The 13942-nt window shown below is 41.6% G+C and overlaps 1 protein-coding gene across 1 annotated transcript in view; it reads right to left on the bottom strand.

The window, feature by feature from the left end:
• Positions 1-1840: 1840 nt before the first annotated feature.
• LOC119424280 (fibroblast growth factor receptor 1-A-like) overlaps positions 1841-13942 on the bottom strand; it is a 25171-nt gene continuing 13069 nt past the window's right edge. The window contains exons 12-16 of the mRNA XM_037691740.1: positions 10703-10825; positions 10551-10621; positions 4088-4225; positions 3907-4012; positions 1841-1939 (exon numbers count right to left, since the gene is read on the bottom strand). Of these exons, the coding sequence (XP_037547668.1) occupies positions 1841-1939; positions 3907-4012; positions 4088-4225; positions 10551-10621; positions 10703-10825 (537 nt within the window). The remainder of the gene's footprint in view (positions 1940-3906; positions 4013-4087; positions 4226-10550; positions 10622-10702; positions 10826-13942) is intronic.

The raw sequence follows: 13942 nt of genomic DNA on the forward strand, positions 1-13942 counted from the left end.
TTGCTCTTTCCAGCTATATTTCTCGGTGATTCATATCTTTATAGCTTTCTGAAACCTTTAAATAATTAAATAGAAGCAGAAAGTGCAACAAGCAGGAGGAAGAGCTCTGAACAGTTTTAATCTTGTTACTCATATAGTCTTAAAAAAAATAAAAGCCAAGGCGCGGATCAGGGTTCAGTTCTTTTCTTCTACAGAAATAATTATCTCTGAACTATTAAAAAAAAACCTTTGCAAAGCAGTTCCTTTCACTAGACAACGCACTGACACACAGCATCAGTTAATGTTTGCACAGTCATGTTATCTGGGCACCATCCAGTCGGACTCATCCTATTTTCAGCCATTTATACACTTTAAATCAAGCGAAGGAAAATAAAAATAAAATAAGTGCTCCCCCTCCATGTGCACTCGTTAGGAGCCCAAGTTGCTGGTTTTGTTTGTCTACTTCCTCCAAGTTTGTTTTCTAATTACTGAGCATGACGGTTATCACAGCCCTCATTGGTGTGTGGTTACTGGTCAACCTCAGGGTGAGACATGGGTCATTGGTTCAGGGAATGGGGCCAACACAAACACTTTACACAGCCGTTTGAAATAGTTTACACATGGCAGGAGCGAGCTGGGACTTGGCAGCTGTTTTTCTGGTGTCTACTGGAAGACAAGAGGTGTGTGTGGAAAGACTTTAGCAGAAGAGCATTGCATGATGTGGTGTGTCCTTAAGGAATCAAATGAATACACAACTCAATGACTTGAACATGTGGCCAGGAAGAAACTGACTGTAGAAACAGCCATGTGCAACACACTGCCACCTGCTGGCCACTCTAACAAGGTGGTAGAAAGGTGCTTTGGAAGGTTAAAAAAAAAATCTCTAGTTGGTTAACTATATGATATTGATGAGAGCTGAGAGAGCAAAGTGCCTCAAGAGCAAAAAATAAAAGCTTTCCTTATTTAGATCCTTTCTTCATACTGAAGAAGTCGCAAACCAGAAGCCACAACATCAAAATTATAGGATTCATTCAAGTAAGCTTAGTGGAGTTTATGTTGAAACATTTGTCACACCACAAATTATTTTACTTACTAGTTTAGTCAATTGTTACATAGAAAAGCTCTGAAACCATCCAAGCTCTGGCTGTTTCTGTTTTCATCAGAATGGAGCAAACATTTCATATTAAAACACATCTAAGAGTTGTATTAATTATCAGAACAACAAAAAAATCTGGAAAAAATATAAAATAAAATCACATGCTTTTTAATACTGTTATTTCATTATTTTATACATTCAGCTAAAGGTTTGTGTAACAGCTCCAAATCAGCTGGAGGATAAGTGCAATGTAAATGATTTGTAACACTGGCATCAACGTCACATCACAGTAGACGAACAAACATGAAATACAGGAAAACACAATCAAAACATCAGTTAATCTAACAATAATCCACTAATAGACTAATTCTGGGGTTTCAAGATGCAACTGATAATCAGGAATTAAACTGTAAAAATAAAATGTACAATAATAAAAATATGATTTATACATTTTGTTGCTTATTTAGTCCTTCCTTTTTCTTCTCCACTTGATGCTGCTGTAATAAATCAGGCTGATCTTCTACATAACAAACCAATATTTACAATATTTACACTAATTACATCAACACACATAAAGTCCTCTTAAAGTGGCAGGACGCAGTCTTTTTGTCCTTTCCCATCTGAGGGAGTCCAGCTGCTCCTCACATCAGTCTGCAGTGAAGGAGCTCGTCTGAAATCCCTCTACGACTCTGCTGGTCAGGAAACGGGGTGAAGGCGATTCAAGAAGTGGGGGGGGGGGGGGGGGAGGGGTTGTTCCCACGAAGACTATGTTGAGGTGCAGGAATGAGTCGAGGTGGAGTGAATGACAGGGGAGTACTGAACTGATGAGTACTGGACCAGAGGGACAGCCAGGTCCAGGTACTCCTGCAGAACATCAGAACAGCATTCAGGGTTTAAGGTTCACAAGTCATTTTAAGACCACATTTACCCCCTACCCCTTTTTTTATTTTTCATTTTGTTTGATGCATAATGTCATCATAATCCAGATCTTTGCTTAAAATGTTTGCATTAGCCTTTCTGTATGGAGATAAATTAGTCTCTGGGCTACAGTGCCAAGTCAGAAATGTGTTTTTCTCCAATAACCCAGTAAATCTGGTAAGACTCAGACGTCCCAGCTTTTTAACAGCCTTGAATGCAGCATTCATTAACTTTGTGAATCTGGAGCGGTAAAAAGTCTTAAAAGTCACATTACAGGCAATCTGATCCGTGTGCTCGTGTTGACTGATTCATACCGTGGCCCTGAAATGTACATGAACAACATTTGAAAAAACGGAATTACATTAAGCCAAAGCGGAGGTGACAGGTATTTTAGAGTAACAGGGTGGACAGTTGACTCGGGGACTACATTTATTTTTAATCATTTTAAGTATAAAAAAAATATTTGGATATCAAAGACATTGGATGAGAACTAAATAGTACTGTTATTTTTTTATGTCATTTTTATTTATATTACTTAAAATTTTTAACTTAATTTCATGGCAGTAAACCCAAGTTGCATGTAAAATTAGATTTAAATACCCATCCATCCATTATCTTTTACCCGCTTCTTCCATTTTGGGTCACGGGGGTCCATGTCCAGCAATCACTGTGCGAGGGGCAGGGGACACCCTGGACAGGTCGCAAGTCCATCACAGGGACACATAGAGACAAACGAGACAAACTCACACCTAGGGACAATTTAGAGTTACCAATCAGCCTAACATGCATGTTTTTGGACTGTGGGAGGAAACTGGAGTACCCAGAGAAAACCCACGCATGCACGGAAAGAACATGCAAACTCCACCCAGAAAGGCCCCCGGACCAGGATTTGAACCAGGGACCTGCTCGCTGAGAGGCAGCAGCTCTACCAGTTGTGCCACCGTGCTGCAGATTTAAATATTTTAAACTAAATTCATCTTGTGTACATATGGTTGTGTTTTATGATAGTGGTGAGTCAAACATATAAAATGAGATTAATAAAATAAATATTAGCCCACCTTTAAACAAAATATACCACATTATGGCATGGGGACTCAAAAGGCACCGAATAGTAGGAATAACTACTATGCATTGTTCTGTTTTATGTTGTTAATAGAGTTGAAAAAATAAAAATAAAACCACCACTTCCAGTTTGACTTAATGTAATTCTGTTTTATTTATTTATTTTTTTAAATGTGTTTGTGTTTTTGTTGTTTATTCCAAATGTAATTTTGTTTTTTGAAATGCAGTTCCGTTTTTTCAAATGTTGCTCATTTACACCTCAGGGCCACCGTAGATTCATCCACAGCAGGTGATTTGTGCACATGTATTTGACAATATGTATGCACAGAACATTCCTAACTGTGCAATTTAAAATGTGTACATTTGAAAAATTGCTCATGCATTTATGACTTGCAATACACATTTGTGAAACTTGTGGTTTGACTACTTTTCATACTAATTTATCTCCATATTTCTGTCTGTTAGCAAAATATCTCACAAACAAGGTTTATATTTGATGAACGGACTTTGATGAAACTGTTAAAAGAAAACATGCACCCACAGCTCATTAACATTTGGAGCCAATCTAATTCAAGATGGCTGCCACGGCTAAACAACATTAGTCAACGCAAAAATGGTTGTCACTCGATTTAACAGATACCACCTGAGAAGTTATTCACGATACAGACTGATCTTATAAGACCTTTAGAAAACTGAGTGAACTAAATAAAATACTAGATATTTATGTAGCAGATTTGATAAAACCATTACAACGATGTTAAGGAGAAGTAAGAAGAAATATTGTAGGAACAAGAAGAACATGGTCAAATCCTACTTTTAAACATTGCACTGGCTGAAAACAATCATGTTACCTGATTAGCCAGTAGAGAAAGAATACGATCTAAATCTTCTACCAGCTGCTGAAACGTCGGTCTGTGGGATGGGACTGCGTTCCAGCAGTCTCTCATCATCAGATACCTGAAAAAAACGAGGTTTTATTTGTACAGAACTTTCAGTTAAAGTTATCCTGCAGATAACCGAGGGTCTACTCACATCTCCTGAGTGCATGCGGACGGCTTTTCCATGCGATGTCCCTCCTTTAGCAGCTTGAAGAGCTCCTCAACAGGAACTCCGGGGTAAGGGGAGCCCCCAAGTGTGAATATCTCCCACAGCAAGACGCCAAATGACCACCTGCAGTGGCACATGGAAATGTCTCCCTGAATTTATGTTTAGGTGACTTTACTTCCTGTTTCAGATTTCATAAACATGCTAATAAAACCATTTTTGGACATAAACTACAAAATATACTTTTATCATATACAGTAGTCCCTCACTACTTCATGGTTCGTTTATCGCAGACTCGCTCTATCCCGTTTTTGTTTTTTTTTCAAAAAAAGCTTGGACATTACACTGACTGATGGATGAGCTGCACGATCGGCATGGACTTTTTATTTAAAATAAACTATAAATAATTTAGCACCTCCTGCACCTTCGTGCAGCCCACACTGCAGGATAAGCTTTCTCCTGCAGCTGACCAACTGTTCTCCGTGAAGAGAGAAGTGGGCGTGGCCAACAACTAGGCCCCCAATTTCCTTCATTTTGGGAAATCGGAAATCGGCCGATACTTGCATGAAAAACCAATTTTACCAATTTTTTTAGTTTGAACAACAATTGTCTGAACTTCATTTATATTTCAGAGCACCACCTCATGACCAGTTAAACCAAGTTTGTATTGTTTATAGGATATTGTTCAAGAAAATAAGATTGGAAAATTGAAGGTGCATTGTGTGACCTTATAACATCTGACAGTGTCACTTATAAAACAAAATCGGTATCGGCCAAAATCGGAATCGGCAGGTCAGACTTTTTAGAAATCAGTGATTGGTGATCGGCCAGAATACTGCAATCGGTGCACCCCTACCAAGAACGCTTGCAGGTGGCTGAGAACAGCGGAGGCAGAGAGACGGAAATCATGACATTCTATGCTCTTTTAGAGCGTTTAGAGTTTGGAAACATCTTTTAGTATATTGCAAGAGTGAGGGAATGGTTGAAAACGCCTTTATATATATATATATATATATATACTCAAATAAACTACTACTTACTACTTGTACTACTATTCCTACTTCGCGGTTTTTCACTTATCGCGGGGCTTCAGGGTACAGATCCCCCGCGATAAACGAGGGACTACTTTAGTCTAACAATTTTATTAAACTGTCCAGTGAAAACCTCAAGAATTAGACCTACATCAACCTTCTTTCATATGATTAAATCCTGAGATACCTTGAACATACTGCGCTCCTTGCTGTGCTGGATTTATGGGACAGTTTTACTTCCCTGCTCTGATAAAACAGGATAAGCTGACATAAATTATGTTGCAGGCAGCTGCTGTAGAAAAATGCTCCCTCAACATGAATTCATTAGTTGATCTAATTTTGTGATGAACTGTAGAGCAGCTCTCACAGGAACAGTCACTAAGGAGGGAGGTGAAGAACTTGTGTGCTGCTGTCACATAAAGAAGCAGCTCATATTGCTCTGAGTTTGTCCTTTATGCTACGTTCATCTCTGCTTAGTTGGTTTTCAGGAGGAAATCGAGGGGGTTTGTCAAGTTTTTACTGAATCCATTAAACTGAGAGCTTGAAGTTTGTATTCACAAGTGCAAATATTGTAAATCTCTCCCTTAAAACTTTTTTAGTCCATTTAATGACTGTTATCATGCAGATCCCTGTTTTGGCCATAAAACTGTACTGGCAGTCCAGATAGCTGGATAAAACGGACATTTTTTTGTTGCTGTTGGATGTTTGAAAATGTCCTAGATGATGTTTTTATAAATTTCAAGTTTTACCAGATCCATGTGGAAAGAAGATACAGATGTAGCCCACTACTACTTTGTACACTGGAAACCACAACAACAATGGTGCCATTTTTAACAGCTTTTCTATAGTTGTTTTGATGCCATGCTTATTAACCCTGTGTGTTGAAAATGTTATTAACAGAAAGTAAATTACAAACATTTAAAAAAAAAAACTATAGCTACAATTCTTTTGGGAGTATCTCAAAACATACTCTGCGAGAACTAAGAAAATTGTTCTCTGTCTGAACACTGTGAGAAAAGAACTGTCACTTTTCTTATGGCTTCTATTTGGGAGTTCTTGCAGCTTTGGTCAGAAGTTTGATGTGTGTGTCTAGGCTTGTCGCGATAAAAAATAAATCAATGAATCACATGATCAATGAAAATTATCAACCTCATTTTCATTTATCGGCTTTGTAGTGAACTAGACCGAAGGTCAAAACCTTGACCTAAGGACCATATGGGACATAACTTGTCATTTCATTGATTTGCATCCAGAAATACAGGTTGACCCATCCTGAGACTTTCTTTCTTGAATCAATCAAGTAAAAAGAAGACTATTCTCTATTATCATTACTATTTTACAAATGTTTGATAATCAAATTGTGTTAGTTCAAACAATGTTTACATGTTGAAGTGAACTACTCATTTTTATTAACTGTGAAACAGTAATAATGATTCTTAATCCTCATTCAAAGAAGAAATCAGGTTAATATGCATTGTCTGATTTTCTGTCTTCAATGAGCGAAGTTGTAAGTGTGTCGAAGTTCAAGTTTCAGTCAACTGAAAGTTTACTGAAAAGAAATGTCATGTTTAACTTTTACAGCAAGATACTGGAGAAGTGACTCCACGAAGTCTGGTTTCTTCATAATATCTTTCTGTCTGTTCCTAAACAATCTTAATCTTTTCCTTGACTTTTCATAACACCTTACATCACAAAACACACCTCTGTTTTGGTCCATCGACCAATCAGAAGCTCTCAAATGAACCGGAAGTAGAGCCCTTTAAATGTCGGCACTTCCTAGTTCAACTAGAGAGTTTTGGAGTTCCAGAATGCAGAATGCTGGAATGCAGCATGCTCTATACAGCTGCCACTAAGCTGAACGAGAGGAGATTCTGGGAATTATGAAAGTCCGTTTTGGATGACCTCCACACGACTTCCGAGGTTTTTAGCTGCTCTTACGGAGACGCTGAAAAGGTGGCTCGAAGTGGGACTTCACGCCGGAACTGATATATCTTCAGAAAAGGTAAAAAGTCGATCTTCAACCAAAAGTGTACCGTTGGGGACAAGCTGATTTCCAAAGGAGCGTGCATGTTCTGGTTAAAACAGACAAATTCCCTCACACATCTTTCTCAAGATAAACTTCATCTTTCCATCTTTAAATTCTTCTATCTGCTAGCAAATTAATCCAGATATTTTTAGAAATGTCTGAAGCAAAGTTTTTCAATCAACGCCGTGTGGTTGACGTCTGCTGTGATTAATAACGTTTGTCGTTCTGATGGAAGTGAGAAAACAATCGCCGTATTGTTCACTTCCTGTAAACTGATTAATAGCTGTCGTTATTCTCAATTCTTGCCAATTAATGTAAATGTGTGATGTGTTAAACTTGATTCTGTTAATAAATGACCCACTGTCGTGGTGAGTCAAAGATAATTAACGTCTCACGTCCACATTTTATTACATTCAATGCACGTACATTATACAGTCCAGAAAAATGAAAGAATCCGTTTTAACAGTATGAATATATCTCATCCGTATGTTCTACTACAGCTTTATCATTTTTTCAGGTCTCTCTCTTTCTACTAATAAGCTGAGAAGCTAAGCTACGAGCTAAGCTAACAGGCCAACCTCGGGAAAAAAAAAACTCTGTTTTGTCGAAGCTCCAAAATTCACGGTTGAAACCTGTGCCTTCGTGTAAAAATTTTTTTCTGCAAAAAGAAGCTGAGAACCTGTTTACTGATTTTTTATTAAAAGCTTTGTGTGAAAAAATGCTACACTAAAGAGCTCAAACCACATAGAGGGTCTGCCATTTTGAGAACCAAAGAGAGACAGCCCATGTCACGTCAAAGGGCCTCCCCCCATTTTCTTAAAAAGACACGCTGCTCGCTCCCTCACTATCCATCCTTTGGTTCAGTCTTATACTGCCATCCAGTGGTCAAAACAATACTACACACAAAACAAATTAAACGATTCTTTTTAAATTTGACAATAATGACTAATTATTGTCAAATTTCTAAAATTATTGTTTATTGCAATAATTTCTGAGACAATTAATTGCCCAGCAAAATTTGTTATCGTGACAGGCCTATGTATGTCATTAATATGGGAAAGTAAACATTTTGATATTCTTGTTTTTCTGTTGGCACAGAAGTTTGTACACTTCCCACAAATTCTGCACTTAAGTTTCTCATGAAGTATGAAGTGCCCTTTCCAGAATAAACTTTGTTCTTGACCTGCCACCTCGAGTAAACAAACTATTGTCTTTGTTCTTGCAAAGCATGCAACAAGCTAAAGAATATTATTTTTCTGTACTTTTTTTTAGGTTGATGATCTTGCCACCTACTGGAGAAGTGGATTGTTTCAGTGTTTTTGCTCTTTCTTAAAAAAACAGAGAATTAAATATTTATTCAGAAATTTCCAGAGTTCTATAGATGGGCTAAAAATAATGTTAAAGCTTTTTCTACATGAACATTTTTATCTTATAAAATATTTTATTAACTAAACAGAACGTTCTGTATCTCTTTAAATAAAGGCAACTTTAGTTTCTTACTTAGTTGCAACTGTATAAATAGTTGGTGAACAGCAACTACAGAAACATCAACTCTTATGCAAGTGTCTTCAAAATGTCTTGAAATGTTTGTTGGTTCTCAGTTTCCTCACACCAACTGCAGAGGCTTGTAATCTTGTGGCTTAACTTTTGAACAAGTTCAGAAACTTTGTGCAATATATTTTCTCCCAGAATAGTTACAGAGCAGTTCAAATCCATCTTGAACCATTCTCAATTTAGTTGCTGCAAATTCTACAGCACTAGAGCTGTATTTTGAAACTTGTGCATGATCTCACCATACAAAATAAAAAAAAATCAGAGCCTTGGATGTCCAGGTCTAAATCCATACTGCTGATAAATAATTCTTCTTTAAAAATGGTTAAATTTGCACTTCTTCATTTCTAAAATGTAATCTAGTAGAGTAAATTAGAAAAGTGGGGGGCAGCAGCCATGGTGGGTACAATGTGGGTTAAAGCGAGATAGATGTGAGGGGTGTGGTGGGCAACAAAATAATGTGCATGGCCTAGAATACAGTTTTGGAAGTAGTGCTCAGAATTTAGTGAAATTGCAACTGAAAATGTGCCCCCCACCCCCTTTTTTTCCTAAATTTTTGGCAATTTGGATTCCTAGCTACATATGCTCACTTTTCTAACCTCTGCATCGCCACCCTGATTTCTATCTATACTCACTGTCTGTTCATTTTGATGGCTGTATTTCTATGAGCAGCATGTAACGGAAACAATTTCATTCATTCATCCATCCATCCATACATACATCCATTATCTTTAGCCACTTCTTCATTTTCAGGTCGCAGGGGTCACTGGAGCTCATATCCAGCAGTCACTGTACGAGAGGCGGGGAACACCCTGGACGTGTCTCCAGTCCATCACAGTAGAGCTTTCATTTCTAACCCAGGCCTGAAGCCCAGCCTGACCCAACCTGAATTTGGGATGGGCTGGGCCATGATAATGCGCTGGATGGGCGGGCCGAGTCAGTGTCAAGCTTTTGATTGGGTTAGCAGATCAGTCGCGAACCAATTATTTGACAACATGGCTTGCCATAAAATCCAATTATATGACAGCTTGGCTTGCCATACATTCACCAGCCACACGTGGCCATTTCAACACGAGCTGACCGGCCTTGAAAGAGGTAAAAAGTTCAGTTAAGCTTCAGATGGGACTATACTGCCAGGAAGTGATCTATCTCCCAAATGGACGTTCATTCAGCTGCTGCACTCAGCGGACGTGTGCGGCCGATGACCCAAACAGGTGAGATCCCAAAGCAGACGTGTCAGAGCAGGGTCCATGTCCAAGTAATGCAGAATGCAGGCAGAAACAGGGTTTAAATGCTCTTTGACGGCCATGAAAGGACAAACACCCCCTCAGCTCTGATCTTCTGCCCCTTTTGTTCAGCCGCACATTCCCAACTCTTAATAACCAATTAAAAATGTTTTTTTTTTTTTTTCCAGGTTCGAACCTGTAATTACTGTTAATTCTTCGGGTCGGGTGGGGTTTGGAAATAATGGCTGTGGGCTGGGGCCGGGTCAGACTTTTTGGGCCCAAATGCAACTCTACATTGTAGGGACACTTAGAGACAAACAAGAAAAAAAAAAAATAAATAAAACATTCACTCTCTCACTCACACCTAGAGACAATTTAGAGTTACCAATCAGCCTAACATGCATGTTTTTGGTCTATGGAAGGAAAACGGAGTACCCGGAGAAAACCCACGCATGCACGGAGAGAACATGCAAACTCCTTGGAAAACAACTTCTCAAATAATTTTCTTCTTTTTAAAGGTTGGCTTTTGTACTTTATACAAACTCAATCTGACTACATCAGACACTTCAAACAGGACTCATTTAAAACTAAACAAAAAAAAAACCTCAAGCACTCACACGTCACTTTGATGAGTGTAAATGCGGTCAAATAAAGCTTCAGGTGCCATCCACTTCACTGGCAAACGACCCTGTGGGCACATTGATCTGTTAGCGTCATGTATAAATGTAATTTTATTGCTGTTTAGTCAGTTACAAGTCTTCTGGCGTACATTCGTGGTCTTTTTGTAGTAGTCAATGTGGTGGATGTCTCGGGCAAGGCCAAAGTCGGCGATCTTCATCACGTTGTCTTCAGTGACCAGGACGTTTCTAGCAGCCAGGTCTCTGTGAATACACTGAAACAAAGAAAAACAAGAGTACCATGTAGGGCACATTATAGACCCATCAACAAACTATTGTGCTGCATCACCACAATCTATAGCAATGACCCAGACAAGCAAAGCCCTTGTAGAAACTTTGATGAGGTGATCCAAATTTATAATCTTTCAGCCACATTGCAGAGAAAAAAAACTATCCAATGGCATTTAGTTTCTAGGTACTTCTGGTTGAAAAGCACTCTATCTAAGACACAACATATGGACATATTTGGTGTGTTAGAAAAGGAACCTGTGGTACATTGCTTGTACTCAGGATCCCTTCAGGGGAACTCTAAAGAATATTTATTAGCAGTTGTTTACACGTTAAATAAATATGATGCTAAATAACTTTCTTTTATAAGCTGATATGAGGCTCAAAAGCAGTAAGAGTTGCTTAAGCAAATAAAAATCTTGGCTCCAAATAGAAATTACCTGGAACAAAATTCAGAGAATGCTTTAAGAACCTCTACAGAAACTGTAGGCATGATGGGTAACCAATGTGCTGGTGGCAATATACAAGTATAAGTTTGCAAAATTGTATTAAGACCACAGCATACTCCATCCGGAGCCCACAATCAACTCGTGGTCACATGGTTGTGGGAAGTTCGTTCTATTTCGTATAGGCTTCGCCCTTTAAGAGCTGTCGTTTAGTGGGTTTATACCGTCATGCAAAGCATCGCACTGAAAAATTTAGTCCACGCCCACCTGCTGTGTGGGCCCCACCCGGTCCGTATAAATTACGTTAAGAGCGAGTAATCGGCTCCCATTTTTCTTCAGCAAGCTAATAGCACTGTCAGAAGAACAAAGAAGGGAAGTTGTTCAGCTTGACCAGCTCAACCTTTGTTAAGACTGCCTGTGGCCCCGCCAAGTCAACCTCCTGCCGTCCCGGTGAGTTCTCCTCCCCGAGGAGAAGCAGACGAGCAGTCTTGTTTCAAGGTAAGCGCCGAGGAATATTTCTCAGTGGCGGGTCTCTACACGCTGGACAACGCCATCTTGTAATTGTCCTTTTATCGCAGACTCTCGGAGCGAATCGGATGGTTCCTCCGGGACAGGCGACGTCAGCAGCAGCCCCCGCTACTCACTCCCTCCTGGAGAGCGTAGTGTCAGAACGAGGGGGGCTGAGCAAATGCTCACCCCTCCCCGGACCTTGTTTGCATCGGCGACCACACCGCTCCCAGCCGTCGGTGCCCTCCTCTGGAGCTGCCCGGCATAATCCAAGTGGCAGCTGACATGAAAGGACTTTTTCCGTCCCTCTCCTTCCCCCGCCCTGATCGGATGATCTAGTGGGAAGGTTTTTGGGCTCCACCCTGGCTCGCCGTCCTGATCCCATCTGGCCTCGTTTCCCAGCAGTGACGTCCTACTGGAACGAGGCCGCAGCCGGTCCTAGTAGAATGAGGGTGCCAGTTCCCACATTTGCGCCTATCAACAGAGTGGAGGGGTTTCACCGAGCGGAAATTCCCTCGGTGCCCCCCTGGAGCCGAGCCTGGCGGAGGCTTTCGGAGCAAAAACGTCCAGGTTGGACCAGCGTCCTGCGCCTCCAGGTAAGCATGACCAGACGGTGACATCGCTCTCCAATCGAGCTCACCAGTGTGCATTCCAGGCGGCCGCAGCGAACAATACGTAACGCTGCTGGCGTACAGCGTTCAAGAGGCTGGAAGAGATGCGAGTTCCCTCTGCAAGGCAGCTGACATCATCCTCAACCTGTGCGCCTCTTCTGTCGTCTGCCGGTCTCGCATCGCAGCCCGGAGGACGAGGTTTTCTAGAGGTCCACCTGGCTCGTCACTCCACCTCCCTCTCGGAGGAGCTGCAGAAGGTTTTTTGTTGGAGGGCCCCATCAGCGACGGACTCGCTGTTCGGGACCAATTTCAAGACAACAACAACGTGTTCCACGGCTGCAGCAGCGTCTCCCTGCTCCGCTACGCCGCCAGCCCTGCCCGTCAGACATCAGCCTTTCTCATCCCGGCAACCGGAGGTTCAGCATTTTCCTGAGATCGCCAAAAGGTGGCGCCCTGGGACAACAAACCACAGAGCTCACGGGGGGAGAAGATTCAAATGATGGTTTGCGGAGGATGTGTGTAAAGATGACAGGAGTTTTGAAATAAAACATCATTTAATGATTAAAGTGTCTGATTTAGCCAGTCTGTCAGCTCAGATGACCTCACAGCGGCTCCTTCACACATCCTCCACACAAAACGAGCCGGTGGCCTTAAAAAAAGGGTTTTCAGAATCACCACTACTCCAAATAAACACGAGACGCTCGCATGACACAACAGTCGAAAGCGAATGTGGTCCGCAGAATGAGTCCAGTGGAATAACTCGTTTTCAGCCCGAGCTGCACGCTTCTCACCGCAGCGGTGTCAAATGCACGCTCCCGCGACGCCAGCAGCCTTCATTCAAACGGAGCTGCGTTGATGAAGGCGTGCACACTGCATACCAGAGCTCGCCGGCTCGCATCAGCATAAATGTGAGACCACAGAATGGGTCCAGTGAGAAACGTCACTCTCAGCAGGAGCGGCACGCGTCTCACCGCAACAGTGTCAAACGCGAGCTTCCGCGACGCCAACAGCCTTCACTCCAATGGCGCTGCGTTGATGAAAGCGCGCACACCACTTCCCAGCGCTAGCCGGCTCGCATCAGCATTAAGGTGAGACTGCAGATTGAGTCCAGTGAGAACCTCGCTCTCAGCAGGAGCGGCACGTATCTCACCGCAGTGGCATCTCCTGGTAGCTCCCGAGCGCATGAACGCACCATGGTTCCCGGTTCTACAACGCCTGTTATCGGGGCACCCGTGGAAACTGCCATGGAGGGAGGATGCTATCCTCCAGGCAGGAGGAGCGATCAGGAGTTACTCAGAAATAGGCCAGCACCTGTGGGTCTGGCCGCTGAGCGGATCCATTTAGAGAGGATGGGTCTCCCGCAAGATGTAGTGCGCACAATCTAGGATTCACGTGCTGCATCCACCACAGCGCTGTACACATCAAAGTGGACAGCTTTTCAGCGCTAGTGTACAGAGAAAGGTGTAGAGGCCATCTCATGTCCACTAGGCGGCGTGCTGTCCTTTCTGCAGCAGCTGATGGACAGAAATTTGGCGTTCAG

Source organism: Nematolebias whitei, chromosome 18 (assembly GCF_014905685.2).
Source record: "Nematolebias whitei isolate Nwh7 chromosome 18, NemWhi1, whole genome shotgun sequence".
NCBI lineage: Eukaryota > Metazoa > Chordata > Actinopteri > Cyprinodontiformes > Rivulidae > Nematolebias > Nematolebias whitei.